The following is a 20,160-nucleotide window of genomic DNA, read 5'->3' on the forward strand; positions in this document are numbered from 1 at the left end:
TCAAGTAGCTGTCCTGGACGATGATTTGCAAAAACTATTGTTACACCTACTGTTAACGGAATTTCCAAGAGTTTTCCAGGACAGCGTCCATATTAGCACCCGGATGCTTTTGATTTAAAGTGATGGTGTTTGAAATTGTTGCACTTTACCTAAACATTTCCCTTGTGTACATTGGGGGAGGTTCTTTACTTACAGCAACAAAGGGTGAGGAATAGGGACTGGGAGGGGCTTTTAAATCTATTTCTGGTTTGTGTTTAATGTTGAAGGCAGAGCCAGTCATCTCTCAAGTAGCTGTCCTGGAAGATTCTTGGAAATACCATTACCAAGAAGTGTAACCATGGTTTTATGTGTGTTGCAAAAGTGTATATATAGTGCAGACAAAGGGAATTGAGAGTGGAATGTTCAGTAGAGAAGTTAATGATCCTGATCTTCTTGCCTATGATTTTTGCTATTAAACAGGGGAGGAAAGGACGCTACTTATTGGAACTAAACCATTATGCTCTTTACAGCCAAGGAAGCTGCCGTCTTAGCCACTGTTTGATCTGCCCTTGACATGGTTCTGCACATGTGATCAACTATGATGGTTCAATTGAGAGCTATTATAAGCTCACAAGTAACTATAACCGTTATCATTCATGGCATGCTTTGAATTTAACGGTTTTGAGAAACCATTAAATCAGTGGGCTTAGTTCCACTTTAAAGGAATATGTCCAGAAGTAGAATAGAATTAGAAATAGCAGTAGCAATAATAGCAGAATGAAATGGTTGGTGTTGTTGACTGTTGTCTGAAAGAAACAAATTTTATTCTGTTAGCTGTATTCTGTGACAGGACAGGGATTATATTTTTATCCTGAAGATATTGATCTGCTATCTGACTTTTTTTATTCTGTTGCACAAGTATAATTCTTAAGGGAGCTCTTACTATTGGGAAGCATTCAATGAATTCAATGACTAGGCTGTTTTATTAGCTGATACTGTTATGATTACATTTTGATTATGCTTCTGCAATACCAGCTGAGCTGAAAGTTATTATTTGGCAAATTTATACTTATGTAACAACTATCACAGCGGACTAAATAGAATGTACAATATAAGCCAGTTACTGTATACCTTGAGTTTTCCTGTTTTGTGCCTGGGAGCTGAGTAGAATTTCTCTCCCCACATCAGACCTGGGCCTAGTAAAATGAATTAGAGTTCCTATTTAATGTGCCATCTTAAACTTGAAAGCTTTGGATAAAGTGAGGCAGAATTCAAATGTTTAGCCCTTTTTTTGTGTTTAAGCCCAATCGGGAGATTTCCCTCTCACATTTTGTTGCTTTGATGCCCTTCCAAGAAATAAAGTTGTTACCAGGACAGGAAAATGCAAATAATCATAAAAACATTGTCAGAAGTTCAAACACATTCCCACCCTGCTAAAAATGTTTGGGTTTTTTTCGCCTCGTTGGATTGGAGAGATTTCTATTTATTTCTGGTCTTGGCAGGAAGTGAGGGTAAATCTGTCCAGCAGAGATACAGGTATTAATAAAAAGCCTGACAAATGCTGTAAATGTTTTTCTAGCTTGAATAGTAAATGTTACATTTCTTGTGTTTTAGGCAAACTGTGGACCAGAAGTGTGAGGTTGGCATACACTCTACTTAACAAACTGGGAACCAAAAACGAACAAGGGCTTAAACCAGGTGACAGGGTAATGTCATATTTTAGTTTGCTAATATATATGTTTGTCTTCATTGTGCAAAGTTTTTTTGATTCGTCTTTGATTTTATTTGCTTTAGCTTATTGTAGTAGTAACCAATAAAACACTAGTATTCTGGAGAGAATGATGATAGCTGCAGTTGCATTTATCTTCCATATTGAAAAGGTATAAGCTAAGAATGTTTTGGTTAAGGACACTTAAACATGAAGGATGGGAGCTGGCTATAGACTTTTTTTTTTTTTTTGATCGAGTAAGGAATTTCCCAGCCCATCAGTATATTGCTCAGTTACAACACACTCCTTTCCCATAGACAAAATATAAATGCTGGGTAGTCATAGTCAAATCACCCCTCCTTCCCCCCCTCCCCACAGAAGGCAGTTTGGTCAAAAAGACTATTTATTTTATATGTTTTATAACCAAGTAAGGTAAACAGTTTTCTTTTTGACATTTTTTGGTCTGTCATGGGCCGCTCCAAGTTTTTGTTTACAGTCAGGAGTGCTTGATTAGGTGACCTCTGTATCAGCTAATCTTCGATCACATGACTGGGAATCCTGCCTCCTCCTGCCAGCATTAAGACCCTACCGGGTGCTGGCAAGGAGTTAAATGCCTCCAAAGAGAGCTCTATTTGTCTCAAAAATTGTTTAGTTACAGTATAGAGTGCACATGACTGGGAACAAAGAATGGTATCAGGCATCCCTCTAAATGTATGGGGTGATTTGCTTCTGGCAGTTTATGACCTATTGCTGCCTTATTTAAACATGTACAGTGCAGCATAGATCTCATTATGTATTACTCCTGGCAGTGCAGATATAGAATCCGACACTCACGTTGACAAATTTCAATGTGCTGTTTTCACTGTTTATCTGCAGCTATAATGTAGATGCAGACAACCTGAATATAAACCGCACAATGCTCACACTGATCTGGTCCAAAGAATACAGCTCATAGGCCCCTTTCACACTGGGACAGTTTGCACTGCGCTAAAAATAGCACCTGCAAACCGACCTAAAACTGCTGCTGCTGCTGTGTCGGGCTTTCACACTGGAGCGGTGCGCTAGCAGGAGGGAAAAAAACTCCTGCAAACAGCATCTTTAGAGCGGTGAAGGAGCGGTTAATACACCGCTCCTAAACCGCCCCTGCCCATTGAAATCAGTGGGGCAGCGTGGCTATACCGCCTGCATAGCGCTGCTGTAGCAGCGCTTTGCGGGCGGTTTTAACCCTTTTTCGGCCGCTAGCGGGGGTTAAAACTGCTAAACCGCTAAAACGACGGTAAAGCGGCGGTATTCGGCCGCTAGCGGGGCAGTTTTAACCCCCGCTAGCGGGCGAATACCGCCGCTAAAACGACGGTAAAGCAGCGCTAAAAATTGCGCCGTTTTACCGCCGACGCCCCCCACCGCCCCAGTGTGAAAGGGGCCTTAAAGCACAAAAAACCTCCACATTTTCAAAGTTGGTGTCCCTAGATAATAAAAGAACTGATGTGTTTTAAAAGTACAGTTCTCTTGTAAGTCATCACATTTGTTCAGACGAGTAAAAGGTTTAAAGTTGGAGAATCTATTTAAGGAATTGGATCACTTGGTTGCAATCTGTTTATGTCTGTAACCAGATGATAAGGTATGTCTGTTATTAAACAAAATGGAATTGGTGGGTTTATGCTGTGCAAATTGTGGTGGTAGTGAACTGGATGGTTTCTCATCCAACTATGGTGTGTGTTGCTTTAGAGTAGATCTGTTTCTGAAGCAAGCGCAAGTTGTTTCTTGCTCTCTTTGATGTTTCATGATTGGTTGTCTTAACTGCTAGGAAAGTATTTTTGTTGGTTGGGATATAGCAAAGAACAATTTGCATATTATCCTAACAGAAACTTGTATAGAATAAAGAGAGGGATATAGAGTGAACTTGGGATTTATAGATAAACCTTTCTGCATAGTGGAGAAAATTGACCAAATTGGTTTATTTATTTCTTTTTTATTATAGAAGTTGTTAAACTGGCTATAGATTACTTTGTTTTTTTGTTTTTTTTCAGTCAGCCAGAGGGCTCATGGGAAAAAAACGGAGCAGGTTCCCCCATTCACACAAGCATGGTGGATAGGGGAATCCTCTGCACTGCACTATTGTATTCTGATAGCGGGGCTCCTCCACTGTCAGATACTTATAAGTGCTGCAGTGTTAATTTAACAAAAATTTACCAACAATCCCTGTCAAGAAAAATTGATCATTAGATTGATTCAGGACTGGCCATCAATAGATCGAAATTCAGCTGGTCCCTGCTGAACAGGCCAAATTTTGATCCATCTATGGCCAGCTTTACTTATGTAACCTTTCAAGAGATAGGATTCAGTTAGCATTACAGTGAGCTGAGGGTACTTTTCTGTTGACAACGCAGAAAAGACCAAGTTTTTTGATAATGGAATATTTTTGATTGCTCGTAGAAGAGCTTTCATTAATTCATGCTGGGATTAGTCTTGAATTGAGAGAATCATTAACGCCAACACTAAACCAAGCAAAACATATAATGGCATAACTTTATAATTGATGCAAAATGTACATGTTTTACCTTGTTACCTTAAGTGCTGACAGAGTTCTCACCAAATCAACAGGCCCACAGCCGAAATATAGAATTGACCTGGTACATGGGTGGAAGAACTTAACTGGTTAATCAATGTCAATTCATTCGTTCCTTGTAGTGAATTTGTCACACACAATATGGCATTCAGGCTTTGTCTAAAATTTGCATTTATAAAAAATAAATTAAATGTAATACGTAAAAGAAAATAGAAGGTCATTTTTCTTGAGGTGTATTTTCAGTGGAAATGAATGTTAAAGTACACAGAGGACAAAAGTATAGCTTGTAATTAGTGGCTGCGTTGGACACACAACTCCTAGGCAGTTAGGGAGTGGGTATAATCTGGGTTTAAATGAAAGGGGCAAAGCTCCTAACCATTTATTAAATGTTCTATTTCTTACATGTACTGTATGGCAAAATGGAAATTCTTTCTGTATAGAAATTACAGTTCTTTGTCACCTGCACATTTATCCGGTCCTTAGATGTGGATACTGTGGCTCACACTTTGGCTTTCTGTAACAAAGCTCATACAGCTAGCTTAAGCAAAGCCATGACCCTTCTGACTTCTTACCCGATGGTTTAGATGTATGAACTCCTTAAAATGATGGACATATAGCCCAAGCTTCTGAAATGGGCCAAAAAAACAGTTTAGCACAAGATTGTTTTGTTAAAAGCCCCCTGACTAAACGTTTAAACTATAAACATTAAGAATAGAGTGTACAATATTATTGCACTTAAAAAGTCTAACATGCAGTCGTGTTCAAAAGTTTGCATACGCTGGCAGAAACTCAGAAATTTTGGCATTAATATTAAAAATATGACTGATCAAATTGTCTTTTATTTAAGGATAGCAATCACATGAATCCATTTATTATCATGTAGTTTTTCAGATTATTTTTTTTAATCATAATGATAACAGAAATCATTCAACTGGCCCTGATAAGAAGTTGACATACCCTGGAATGTTTGGCCTTGGTACAGACACAGAAGGTGGCACACAAAGGTTAAAATGGCAATTAAAGGGTAATTTCCCACATTTGTGGCTTTTTAAATCACAATTAGGGTCTGTGTATAAATAGTCAATGAGTTTGTTAGCTCTCACATGGATGCACTAAGCAGGCTAGACACTGAGCCATGAGGAGGTAGAAAAGAATAGTCAAAAGACCTGCGTAACAAGGTAATGAAACTTTACGAAGATGGAAAAGGATACAAAAAGATTTCCAAAGCCTTGAATATGCCGGTCAGTACTGTTTAATCACTTATTGAAAAGTGGAAAATTAGGGGCTCTTTTGACACCAAGTCAAGGTCAGGTAGACCAAGATAGATTGCAGCCACAACTGGTGGAAAAATTGCTGAGGATACTAAGAAAAACCCACAGGTAACCACAGGAGAAATACAGGCTGCTCTCCAAAAAGATGGTGTGGTGGTTTTTAACCCCTTCCCGCCGACCGTACGCAGATATGCGTACTCGGCTTTCCGGGGTTATACCGGGATGATGCCCGCAGCTGCAGGCATCATCCCGGTACCGTTGTTTACAGCGGGCGATCGGCTACCCGTGTATAACAACCGATGCGGCTAAAAGCCGCTCGGCTGTTATACTGGAGGAGCGGGAGGGGACATCCCCCCCCTCCCGCCGCCTCCCGCTGCTGTTACCGGACCTCCCGTGCGATCGGGAGGCCCGGTGTCCATTCGGCTGCCTTCGGCGGCTGGGGGCGGGCTGGAGCGAAGCTGTGAGCGGCTTCGTTCCAGCCTTCTCGTTGTAAACGCGGAAGCGACGTCATGACGTCACTTCCCGTTTACTCGGCTGCCAATGGCGCCGAATTTAAAAAAGTACACAGTATTCAGAATCGCCGTTTTCGGCGATCTGAATACTTTGAAGTGTAAAGGAGGGATGGGGGGTCTTTTAGACCCCCCATCCCTCCATAAAGAGTACCTGTCACCACCTATTACTGTCACAAGGGATGTTTACATTGCTTGTGACAGCAATAAAAGTAAAAATTTATAAAGTACAAAAATAAATAAAATAAAAAAAAAAAAAAAAAATTTTAAAGTGCCCCTGTCCCCGCGAGCTCGCGCAGCGAAGAAAACGCATACGGAAGTTGCGCTCGCATATGTAAACGGTGTTCAAACCACACATGTGAGGTATCGCCGCGATCGTCAGAGCGAGAGCAATAATTCTAGCCCTAGACCTCCTCTGTAGCTCAAACCTGGTAACCGTAAAAAATTTTTTAAAGCGTCGCCTATGGAAATTCATAGGTACCGTAGTTCGTCGCCATTCCACGAGTGCGTGCAATTATAAAGGGTGACATGTTTGGTATCTATTTACTCGGCGTAACATCATCTTTCACATTATACAAAAAAATTGGGGTAACTTTACTGTTTGAATTTTTTAAAATTCATGAAAGTGTCACTTTTCCAAAAATTTGCGTTTAAAACACCGCTGCACAAATACCGTGTGATAAAAAATATTGCAACAATCGCCATTTTATTCTCTAGATTCTCTGCTAAAAAAATATATATAATGTTTGGGGGTTCTAAGTAATTTTCTAGCAAAAAATACGGATTTTAACTTATAAACACCAAATTTCAAAAATAGGCTTATTAATGAAAGGGTTAAGGAGCACATTTCAACGATATTTGAACAAAAAAGAGCTGCATGGTTGAGCTGCCAGATGGAAGCCTTTACTGCGCCAATGCCACAAAAAAGCCAATGAGGCATGTCAAGGTGTTGTTGGGCATATTGTAACCAGGCTTTTTTGGTGGAACTTGTACAGTAAAGGCTTCTTTCTGGCAACTTGACCATGCAGATCATTTTTGTTCAAGTATCGTATTGTGCTCCTTAAAGGCAACCACACCATCTTTTTCCAGAGCAGCCTGTATTTCTCCTGAGGTTACCTGTGGGTTTTTCTTTGTATCCCAAACAGTTCCTGTGGCGGTTGTGGCTGAAATTTTTCTTGATCTACCTGACCTTGGCTTGGTATCAAGAGATCCCCAAATTTTCCACTTCTTATTAAGTGATTGAACAGTACTGAACAGTACTTAACCACTTCCCGACCGCAGTACGTCATATGACGTCCTTGACCTTCAGTGGGTATATCTGAACGATAGCTGCAGGTGTCGTTCAGATATCATTCTTTTCTGCTGGCGATTCTGTGCACTGAAAGAATGATCATAGCGGCAGTTCCACCACTTGATCATTCTTACAGGCCATGGGAGGGGACATCCTCCCACTGCCCTCCGCTGCTTCTCCGGGCTCTCCCATGCCATTGGGGACCCGGAGAAAGAATCAGCCGCCGGATGAAGAGCATAGAGATTTCCAGTGACCAAATGGTCACCAGTCATCTCTGTGACCATCGGAGGCCCAGGCGCGACGTTATGACATCACGTCCGGGCCACAGATGTCAACAAAGCAGCAATCTCGGCTGGAAAGCATTAGATCTGTAATTTTTTTTTCGATCTGACCCCATATCTCTCTCTAAAGAGGACCTGTCACACACCATTCCTTTTTAAATTTTAAAGCACCCCCGTCCCCGTGTGCTCGTGCACAGAAGAGAATGCACACGCAAGTCCCGCCCACATATGTAAACTCCATTCAAACCACACATGTGAGGTATTGCAGTGTGTGTTAGAGCGAGAGCAAAATTTCTAAACATCCTCTGTAACTCTAAACATGTAACCTGTAAACAATTTTAAAGCATCGCCTATGGAGATTTTTAACCACTTCCCGCCCGGCCTATAGCGGATTGACGTCCGGGAAGTGGTTGCGTTATCCTGACTGGGCATCATATGATGTCCAGCAGGATAACATGCCGTCGCGCGCCCGCGGGGGCGCACATCGCGGCAATCGGTGGAGCAGTGTGTCAGCCTGACACTCCGCCGGAGGCTCTTTACCACGTGATCAGCCATGTCCAATCACGGCTGATCACGATGTCAATAGGAAGAGCCGTTGATCGGCTTTTCCTCACTTGCATTTGACAGACGCGAGTAGAGGAGAGCCTATCGCGGCTCTCCTGACAGGGGGGGTCTGCGCTGATTGTTTATCAGCGCAGCCCCCCCTCAGATCACCACACTGGACCCCCAGGGATCGCCACTAGGACCACCAGGGAAGGGGCAACATGTGGATGGCCAGGTATGTACCCCATGGTCATCCACATGTGCCCAATCTGTGCCAATCAGTGCCCACAAATGGGCACTGATTGGCACCATTATGTTTCAGTTATGCCCAGCAATGCCACCAATCAGTTTATTCAGTGCCACCAATCAGTGTCATCAGTGCCACCTGTCAGTGCCCACCTATCAGTGCCACCCATATGTACCAATCAATGCCACCTACGAGTGCCCATCAGTGCTGCCTATGAGTGCCCATTGGTGCCACCTATGAGTGTCGCATACCAGTGCCACCTATCAGTGCCCATAAGTGCCACCTCATCAGTGCAGCCATATCAGTGCCCGTCATTGAAGAAGAAAACGTACTTATTTACAAAAAATTTTAACAGAAACAAATAAAAACTTGTTTTTTTTTCAAAATGTTCGGTCTTTTTTTATTTGTAGCGCAAAAAATAAAAACCGCAGAGGTGATCAAATACCACCAAAAGAAAGCTATTTGTGGGAACAAAATGATAAAAAATTTGTTTGGGTACAGTGTAGCATGACCGCGCAATTGTCATTCAAATTGCGACAGCGCTGAAAGCTGAAAATTGGCCTGGGCAGGAAGGTGTCTAAGTGCCTGGTATTGAAGTGGTTAAGTAGCGAAGTTTGGCGCCATTCCACGAGTGTGCACAATTTTAAAGCATGACATGTTAGGTATCTATTTACTCAGTGTAACATCATCTTTCACATTATACAAAAAAATTGGGCTAAGTTTACTGTTTTGTTTTTTTAATTTATGAAAAAAAAGCGTTTGAAAAATTGTTGCGCAAATACCACGTGACATAAAAAGTTGCAATTACCGCCATTTTATTCCCTAGGGTGTCTGCTAAAAAACATATAATGTTTGGTGGTTCTGAGTAATTTTTTAGCAAAAATAAATGATTTTTACATTTTAGGAGAGGAGTGCCAGAATAGGCCCGATATGGAAGTGGTTAAATAAAAGACAGTTTTTTGGCATGATCGGTCATGTTTTCAATATTAATGCCAAAATTTCACAATTTTTGCCAGGATATGCAAACTTTGGAGCACAACTGTATATGAACAGTCACTTTTCAGATGTTTAAAACAGAGTTCGAATAGATCCTATGGACTATAATGCTGAAGGAGAAGGAAAGACAGTGTATGACCATCTAGGTGTAGATTTTTTTAAAACATAGGGTTAAAATAACATATGCACTTACATGTAGCTCAAAAAAGATGGCTTGCGAAAAGGGAGTATATGGCCCTAAAACACATAGCCACGCTCACATTGATGTCTGACATCATCCGGTTTCCCAGAACCACTACCCGACTTCCTGCATCACTGTGCATTCCACACTGACTCCGCTTGTTATTACACATCCACAGCCGCTTCCTGGCTTTACCCTGTGGTGCCTGCCATTTCTCTGGTGAATGCTCTTTTAATCCATTTAGTTGAGATCCATCATTAAGCCTTTGGTTGGGATGATGTGCCTACTTTTTTGAGCTATATTTGAGTGTATATTTTAACACTACACTACACTTAGATGGTTCGTGCCCTTTGTCTTTTCCTTTTTCCATCTACGAATTAGGTAAGTGGCAGAAAAGTCATATGTCCTTGTCTACATACAAGTTCCTGGTCAGTGACTTGGGGAACAGGAACAAGAGAGGCAGCTAACAGCACTTTCAACCTCCATGTATCTCTTATGACACATTTAAGCAGTTTGGAATCTTTTGGAAGTTTAACTGCATGTTTATTTTTAAGGATCTAGGCATCAGACTGAACAGGGGGGCAGAGGTTCAAAAGAGGGTCAATTGTGACCAGCCAGGAAACATATATTTTTTTCTTTTTCTTTTCTTTTAACATGTTTGTATCGGCTGATTCTGTGTAGAACTGGGACCCACCTATTAGACTGAGCCAGCGTACACAGTTAAACAACTTCTTTCTTTGTGATGAACCCAATGAAGTGTTGGATTATCTCTGTGTGCAATAATCGGCACTTTAGTGCTTGTTATCTATTCTGAGGGTGTATCACTAAACATTTGGCCAGTGGTTGCCACCTTTTTAGCTATTTTTTTTAAGCATATCCTATTTTTAATATTCAAGATCTTTATTAACCTTTTTGTAATATCTTTTCAAAGAACTTTTCCATAGCTTTAAATACAATTGCACTGGAATGGAAATGGAATGGTCTTCGATGGAATTGTCCTCAATGCCTCCTTTTTATTCTCTCAGCTTTCTTTTCTCAGCTTTGAGACTCGCTGTTTAAAGCTATGACAACCAGGGCAACTCCAACTGAGCTACATTGGCAAAGGTTTATGCCCGGTAATAGTTGAGCTTGACACCGCTCCCTGCCTAGTTCAAGTTTTCTTATTCGTTATTTATTGCACTAGGCAGTGTCTTTCGCCTATATGGAAGTTGGAGTGGGAAGGCAAAGCAAAACATTTTCAAGAAAGAGTAGATTTGCACGTAACTTGTTGCATATTTCTCTGGTTGTACTGATTCTTTTGATGTGTGCTTTTCATTGACAGCAGCCTGTTTTATTGGATTTGTGTCATCATATGCTCAGCTTGAGTTGCCCAGGGCCGTGACAGATTTACTTAAATGTTTAGCTGTATGAATGAAGTCCTCAGAGAATATAGATTTACCGGTAATTTATAATCTCACTTATTTCCGGTTTGGAATGAAGAGAGATGGTCTGATTACTATGTTCTAATGTCATGATATTAAAAATGATTTACAAGTGATTTACTATTCTCCTGCTGTGTGCCTAATTAGACTGAACAGTTGATCTACAGGCTTGTTTAATTATTGTTTAAGATGCATGTAACAAGCTTGTAGAAACCACTACAATTTCCAGCAGCGTAATGGCAAGTATAGATATAATTTCACTAATAATAAGGCAATAGTGTGTGCATGGCTCTTTGGGTGTCCTTTTTATAACACCAGATTAGTTCATTACCATTAACATTCATACATTAATTAGCTTTTGTGTCTTGCTTTTATATCCGAGTCAATTATGCTAACATTAAATCAGCTGCGCTGAATTAAACTTTAAATCATGCTTTTATCTTTGATCACTTCATGTGCAACAGCACACACTTCTAGATGAATATATTACTGGCTTGTCATGATTGGAGCTGCTTTGTGACCTCCACCCTTCGAGAAGTATTGTGTCTACCAGTGACATTGCGTCAGCCACCTATATGGCAGCATCGCATTCGCCGCCAATGTAGCAGCATTTAGTCTGTCATGTCTGCCACTGCTGTAGCAGTTTCATGTTTTCCACTGGTGCAACAGCATTATGTCTGCCATCAGCGTAGCAGCATTGCCTCCGCCAACTGCATAGAAGCATTGCACCAATCGTCTTTGTAGCAGCAGTATGCATTATTTACCCACCTTTGACATCCATATCACTGTACTGGCTGTGGCACCGTTGCACTGACCGTGATTTTAGCATGACATTGGTACCTATGTGTTCACTACTGCGTGCTCATATTCTGACCACATTTTATTATCTCCTGTCCTGCTGTAAATCATCATGAACCCTATTATAGTGTGATTCCTAAAGGATGCATTCCACTTCATCTTTGCTATTTCTAATAAAAAAAATCCAACATTTAGTACTAGACATTGGAATGAAGATGCAATACATTATTTTATTTCAATATTCTTTAAATGAAGATATCTATTGCTTCTCTCCCACTATGTTTTCAGTGATAACTGTATTTTCTTTGTGTCTACTTTCTTATCCTATTACTGCCTCGCCATGTGCATCCATTGGATGAGTATCATTGTTTTCTAAAATATTTCTAGACAATGACTTGTATTACTCAATGTACACTTAAAGGGTCGGTCCACTCAGAAGTGGAATTCAGCCACAGATGAAGTATGTTAGACTGAGTCACCCCCTGGCTTCTTATATTTCTTGATGATTCCAGCAGCAAAATCTCTGATCCATAGTTGCAAACTCTATTCTATCTGTTTTGAGCTGTTCCATTCCTCCTATTGTATTCAGTCAGTTCAGAATGCAGCATGAAGAGTAGGACTCTGTTGTAATAGCAATGGCAACTATGCAGATCCAGTAGAATTTTTTTGTATATAGCAGAAAGGGGTATGAGAAAAAAATTAAGTGGCCTAATTCCTTCTACCAAAAACTGAAATGACAGTTTTGAGTGGGCTGACACTTTTTATAGCAATCTGAATTTATTATTTACTTCATTTTGTTATCTGGCTGTGAATTCATGCTCACTTATTGTGAATAAAGCACTGTATTTCTTCAGCCCATATTTACTTCATACTATGGTGTCTGTTTATGAAACTGTGAACAACGGTGAACCTAAGGATCACCGCTGATCTCAGCTCATAAACTGTTTATGAAACCAAGATAATCGGGGGAGAACAAGTTTCAACATGTTCTCCCTCCGATGATCTTCGCACACTGAGAATCCACATTGACTGACACAGAAACGGCCAGTTTATGAAGCTGCGATCTGAGCACTTCACTGGTGATCTGTGTCAGAATTCACACTCCCCGATTCACAAGCTCAGAGGTGGAGAATCGGGGAGTGAAGAGAGAATCTGGGGGGATCTGAGGGGGAAGGAAGATAATTTTTAACTTCTTTCTACCTCGTTCAGACCCCCCAAGACAGTAACCATGTTCCCCTGTCATATTTATGTGTGTATATGTGTGTGTGTATATATATCTAGATAGATAGATAGATAGATATATATATATATATATATATATATATATATATATATATATATATATATATATATATATATATACACACACATACAGTCAGGTCCATAAATATTGGGACATCGACACAATTCTAATCTTTTTGGCTCTCTACACCACCACAATGGATTTGAAATGAAAAAGATGTGCTTTAACTGCAGACTTTCAGATTTAATTGGAGGGTATTTACATCCAAATCAGGTGAATGTTGTAGGAATTACAACAGTTTGTATATGTGCCTCCCACTTTTTAAGGGACCAAAAGTAATGGGACAATTGGCTGCTCAGCTGTGCCATGGCCAGGTGTGTGTTATTCCCTCATCCCATTTACAAGGAGCAGATAAAAGGTCCAGAGTTCATTTCAAGTGTGCTATTTGCATTTGGAATCTGTTGTCAACTCTCAATATGAGATCCAAAGAGCTGTCACTATCAGTGAAGCAAGCCATCATTAGGCTGAAAAAACAAAACAAACCCATCAGAGAGATAGCAAAAACATTAGGTGTGGCCAAATCAACTGTTTGGAACATCCTTAAAAAGAAAGAACGCACCGGTGATCTCAGCAACACCAAAAGACCCGGAAGACCACGGAAAACAACTGTGGTGGATGACCGAAGAATTCTTTCCCTGGTGAAGAAAACACCCTTCACAACAGTTGGCCAGATCAAGAACACTCTCCAGGAGGTAGGTGTATGTGTGTCAAAGTCAACGATCAAGAGAAGACTTTACCAGAGTGAATACAGAGGGTTCACCACAAGATGTAAACCATTGGTGAGCCTCAAAAACAGGAAGGCCAGATTATAGTTTGCCAAACAACATCTAAAAAAGCCTTCACAGTTCTGGAACATCATCCTATGGACAGATGAGACCAAGATCAAATTTGTACCAGAGTGATGGGAAGAGAAGAGTATGGAGAAGGAAAGGAACTGCTCATGATCCAAAGCATACCACCTCATCAGTGAAGCATGGTGGTGGTAGTGTCATGGCGTGGGCATGTATGGCTGCCAATGGAACTGGTTCTCTTGTATTTATTGATGATGTGACTGCAGCAAGATGAATTCTGAAGTGTTTCCGGCAATATTATCTGCTCATATTCTGCAAAATGCTTCAGAACTAATTGGTCGGTGCTTCACAGTGCAGATGGACAATGACCCGAAGCATACTGCGAAAGCAACCAAAGAGTTTTTTTAGGAGAAAGAAGTAGAATGTTATGCAATGGCCAAGTCAATCACCTGACCTGAATCCGATTGAGCATGCATTTCTCTTGCTGAAGACAAAACTGAAGGGAAAATGCCCCACGAAAAAGCAGGAACTGAAGGCAGTTGCAGTAGAGGCCTGGCAGAGCATCACCAGGGATGAAACCCAGCGTCTGGTGATGTCTATGCGTTCCAGACATCAGGCTGTAATTGACTGCAAAGGATTTGCAACCAAGTATTATAAAGTTACGGTGGGGTAGGAGACACTTCCATAAAATTTAGTTTGTAAAGGATAAATCCTTGTTGAGAAGGTTTAAAGGTGAAATACATTATATTTACATAATTGAAGTGACATTCGGTATGAGGTTATAGAAGGAAAGGAGGAAGTTACTGTGATACCACAAGTGGAATATGTGTGAAGCTTGGTATTAATTGACGTACTTAGGTAGCATATATCCTTGAGCTGTGACAAGTCGGGGGGGGGGGGGGGGGCGGCTGGGTGGGAGGGGGTATGGGTTAGGATAGGAGTGTCTATGTTAGAATTAGTCATGTTAGGCCCTGCGAGGCCAATGTTAACTGGGATAGTGTCATGTTGACGCACCCAGCTGTATTTGTGCTATTGAAAAAAGACATTTTCAAAAAAAGTATTTTATAAAGTTAAAGTTTGATGGCTGATTGTTAATCTGTCCCATTACTTTTGGTCCCTTAAAAAGTGGGAGGCACATATATAAACTGTTGTAAGTCCTACACCGTTCTTCTGATTTGGATGTAAATAACCTCAAATTAAAGCTGAAAGTCTGCAGTTAAAGCACATCTTGTTTGTTTTGTTTCAAATCCATTGTGGTGGTGTATATAGCCAAAAAGATTAGAATTGTGTCGATGTCCCAATATTTATGGACCTATACTGTATGTGTGTATATATATATATATATATATATATATATCTATAAATATATATAGTGTGTGTGTGTGTATATACACATAATATATATATATATATATATATATATATATATATATATATATATATATATATATACACACACACACATTATATATATCTATATCTATATAGATATATATATATATATATATATATATATATATCTATATAGATAGATATATATATATATCTATCTATCTATATATATATATATATAGATATATATAGATATATATAATATGTATGTATGTGTGTGTGTGTGTGTGTGTGTGTATATATATATATATATATATATATATATATATATATATATATATATATAAATGTGTATGTATATATTATGTAGGGGGACTATTTATTTTATAAACATTAGCCACGCCGTCTGTCCGTGTACTGAGCAGTGAAAATTTATAATAATGCTTAATAAACTGACATCTCTGTGTTTCTGTGATTTTTCTGGTACTGTAATCTTGTAAAGTCTCACGAGATTCCAGGATCAGGGGCCGTTCTCCACTGTTTGAAGCGTTTGTAGATCTCTTCACTCCTCCAAAAGAGAAGCAATCTACAAAGCTTCATAAACTGGCACACAGAGGAGAACGATCTCCTCTGAGAATGCCGGAGAATGAAGCAGTGAATACATTTCACTGCTTCATAAATGGACCCCTAAGCCTGTGTTTATAAAGAAAAAGCCATGGTGTGAATCCTGCAGTGTCCTTTGGAATGTTCTTTAAATAATCTTAAATAATGCAGCAGAAAGTTCTCTGTGACAGTGTTTTCAATTTTATTGCATAATTATGTTTATAAATAACATTCACAGAGGTGAAACTTGTAGCATTCATTAGGAGTTTAATAAAAATGTTTGCACATAATATAGAGGATAAGAGGGCTAGCACATGACAGTATTTTCTTTTCTACTTACGAAATTTCTCTAAACACATTTATATCTGGTTGATTTGGCTCTCCCTAGTTATTAGCACAATATTATCAATTTCTAACTTGTATATCTAGGACCTATTCACACTTATGTATTGTAGAAGCTTCTCGATGTATGGTGCATTGTGGTTCCATTCATTGTGAATGGCACCCCAATGGTTTAGTACAGTAGAGCCTAAGGGCCCTTTAACATGGGTGCCTTCTATTCCGATTAGCAGGGGATCTGTCCGCTGATCCCCTGCTGATCAGTGCAGGGGGGTGACAGGTCCATGTCTGCTCAGTTTCTGCAGAGTGGACACAGACAGACCCCGCTCTGCTCTGTGGGCAGCCCGGGAGTAAACAAACTCTGCTGTCTGTTTACACCGGCTGCCTCTGATCCGGCCCGCCCAAACGGAAAAGGTTGCAGTCGTCGTCCTATTTTTTTTTTTTTTTGCATGCTTGATATTAAGACCTGGAGGTAGGTGGGTGTAAATTGACAAAAGACCATTTACACCCGCCATTTCAAAGTAATGCATGGGCCTTTCGGCAGGTCCACCTGAAAAACTCCACAGCACATATACCATGCTTTATGAAGTGCTTCATTGTTAATTGCATTTTTTTGGCTGTTGGTGTGTTGGCAGCCTATTCATAGTGAGTGGACTGCCCTAACCCAACACGTATTAAAGTGGTTGTTAAGCCATTATCTGATCTTTATATCATTCCCTCTGTATCCTAGTGCCCGTGCTTTATTTTTTTTAAAAAGCAGATTTCTTCCTGTTTTAATAGCGTCTCCCGGTGATCACGTAACTCCCAGCTCTCTCCTTTCCCCGTCTGATAGCTCCAGCGGGCGGGGCCAAGATTCTCCCGCTGACATTAGCCTGGGAGGAGAGGAGGAGAGAACTGGAAGTCACGTGATCGCCGGGAGTCGCTGTTAAAACAGGTAGAAATCAGCTTTTTAAAAAAACAAAAACAAAGCACAGGCACTAGGATACAGGTTGGGGGTGTATAAAGATCACATAGTTTTGTAGCAGCAGGGAGAGGAGCAGAGCAGCGCTAGTGAGAGCTGACAGGCAGAGATGGGGGAGGAGGACACAGACACAGGAGAGCAGGGCTGTGGATGATGGAGGCACGTAAACTGACCATGGTGTCAGGGCTCAGCAGGTATGATAAACCAAGGGCAGAACAAAGCAGGATCAGCCAGGTATTTCAGGTGTTACAGGGAGCCAAATTACACAGCACAGGCACTGTGCTGTATAACATGCTTTAAGGGAACAGGGTCCATTTTTTTTTTTTACTGTATCAAACACCTCTAATGCTTATGGAATGATGCACTTAAACAGAGCTCTTGAATATGTATATTAAATATATATATATATATATATATATATATATATATATATATATATATATTAGGGCTGTTACTGATTAAAATTTTCGTGTTCGAATAATCGATTTTCTTTTTAATCGATTAATTGACTAAATTTGATTAATTATAACGCACATACAGATCCAACTACTTGTTGTTATGGCAACGGCTGAAGCAGGGCATGGCTAGGACGTCACACGTCATAAACTCATAACTCATGCCCATAATCGCAGCCTCACCGTGCCCATAATCGCAGCCTCACCGTGCCCATAATCGCAGCCTCACCGTGCCCATAATCGCAGCCTCACCGTGCCCATAATCGCAGCCTCGCCCTGCCCATAATCGCAGCCTCGCCCTGCCCATAATCGCAGCCTCGCCCTGCCCATAATCGCAGCCTCGCCCTGCCCATAATCGCAGCCTCGCCGTGCCCATAATCGCAGCCTCGCCGTGCCCATAATCGCAGCCTCGCCGTGCCCATAATCGCAGCCTCGCCGTGCCCATAATCGCAGCCTCGCCGTGCCCATAATCGCAGCCTCGCCGTGCCCATAATCGCAGCCTCGCCGTGCCCATAATGCTGTCTCGCCGTGCCCATAATGCTGTCTCGCCGTGCCCATAATGCTGTCTCGCCGTGCCCATAATGCTGTCTCGCCGTGCCCATAATGCTGTCTCGCCCTGCCCATAATGCTGTCTCGCCCTGCCCATAATTGCAGCCTCGCCCTGCCCATAATTGCAGCCTCGCCCTGCCCATAATTGCAGCCTCGCCCTGCCCATAATTGCAGCCTCGCCCTGCCCATAATTGCAGCCTCGCCCTGCCCATAATTGCAGCCTCGCCCTGCCCATAATTGCAGCCTCGCCCTGCCCATAATTGCAGCCTCGCCCTGCCCATAATTGCAGCCTCGCCCTGCCCATAATTGCAGCCTCGCCCTGCCCATAATCGCAGCCTCGCCGTGCCCATAATGCAGTCTCGCCGTGCCCATAATCACAGCCTCATTGTAGTCAGTGCCTGTGCCTGGATTACACAGTCTGCAGGCATCTACCGCTGTGTGTCTCGGAGCTAAGTGTTAAAACTTTGGCCGCGCTGTGAGAAAAGTCCCGCCCTCCTTCTAGATCAGCTCGTATGATAGACAGAAAGCTGCGTCTATCACACGAGCTGATCTAGGAGGAGGGCGGGACTTTTCTCACAGCGTGGCCAAAGTTTTCACACTTAGCTCCGAGACACACAGCGGGAGATGCCCGCAGACTGTGTATGACATATAGTGGAGGAGGAGGAGGGAGCAGAGCGCTGCGCTGCAGCCACAGCTTGGCCCAAAGCGGCCCCAGGGCAGGCAGCATACCGATCAAAAAAATTTTGATCGATCAAAAAAAATTAACGATTAATCGAGGAATTCATCTTTAATTTTCACAGCCCTAATATATATATATATATATATATATATATATATATATATATATATATATATATATATATATATATATATATATATATATGAATATATGAATTGGCCATTAGTGTTCCTATGTAAATCTCTTTAAAGTTTGTTTCCTCATATATACAGTATGTCTTCCATTTTATAGTAGAAAACAACTGGTTGTCTGGGTTTAAAAATATGCCAGCAGATTTTGTTTTTCTTTCGATGTCATTCTTTGTAAACACTTGTGAAAATTTCTGTTCCAATTATCATATATATATATATATATATATATATATATATATATATATATATATATATATATATATATATACACATAGCGATGATATACACTATGAACCGCATGTGAATCACAGAGGAACTGTATAACATTCCTGTTTAATTCAAATTTTGAATGGGCTCAGATCACTCCGCTTCGCACCAAAAAACTGCATGCTTTTTTTTTTTTTTTTAGCTGCACTGCAAAACGACCATGCGATCCAATGCAGGAAAACGCACTGCGTTTGTGGTGTCATCAACTTTATATTGACACCTGCAACAGGTTGCAAGGGCAGTGCGGTTTGCATGCAATGCAGGAAATCGCAGGGATCACTGCATCTCCCGCACTGCATAAGTGTCAATCTAGCCTAAAGCAGTTATAAAGAACAAGCACCTAGAGGTGCGCATACCTGCAGCAACCTCTGTACCCTTGAATAGAGGTATATGTGGCGCTCACTCAATGAGCAATGACATCTAAATATTTTTCAATTCATCATAAAGTGCAAACTACAAAATGCAGAAGTGCAACAAAATTCCAATAATGTAATCTTCACGCACAATAAGGTGCTACAATGTTTACAATGCAATATATAAAAGGTCAAATCACGTGTCAAAATGCTTCAGTGTGAACCAGGGCTTATCAATTTAAATATATTTAGATGTCATTGCTCATTAAGTGAGCGCCACATATATCTTTATTCAACTATCACTGTGTGGGAACACCTTTTTCATGCTGGCAGCTACTCAGCTTTATTTATATCTATTAGTTATTTGGTTTGCACATTACTATATTCACTTGTAGCCTCTGTACCCTGCATTTATAGGCCAAGTTCTTGGCTATTGTAGCTTCCGCTACCTCTCTCTTCCACACATTCCTTTTGGCTCATCACTATGACCAGTAGGTATGTACAGGAGGCAGGAAAGCATTGGGCAAGGTTTTTTCTGTCATTATG

The 20,160-nt window shown here is 40.9% G+C and overlaps 1 protein-coding gene across 3 annotated transcripts in view; it reads left to right on the forward strand.

Annotated features, from left to right (window-relative positions):
* Positions 1–20,160, forward strand: part of DIP2B (disco interacting protein 2 homolog B) — a 365,089-nt gene that overhangs the window by 226,645 nt on the left and 118,284 nt on the right. For all 3 annotated transcript variants that reach the window (XM_073613683.1, XM_073613684.1, XM_073613685.1), the window contains one exon: positions 1,594–1,685. In XM_073613683.1, the coding sequence (XP_073469784.1) occupies positions 1,594–1,685 (92 nt within the window). The remainder of the gene's footprint in view (positions 1–1,593; positions 1,686–20,160) is intronic.

Source organism: Aquarana catesbeiana, linkage group LG02, assembly GCF_042186555.1.
Source record: "Aquarana catesbeiana isolate 2022-GZ linkage group LG02, ASM4218655v1, whole genome shotgun sequence".
Lineage (NCBI taxonomy): Eukaryota > Metazoa > Chordata > Amphibia > Anura > Ranidae > Aquarana > Aquarana catesbeiana.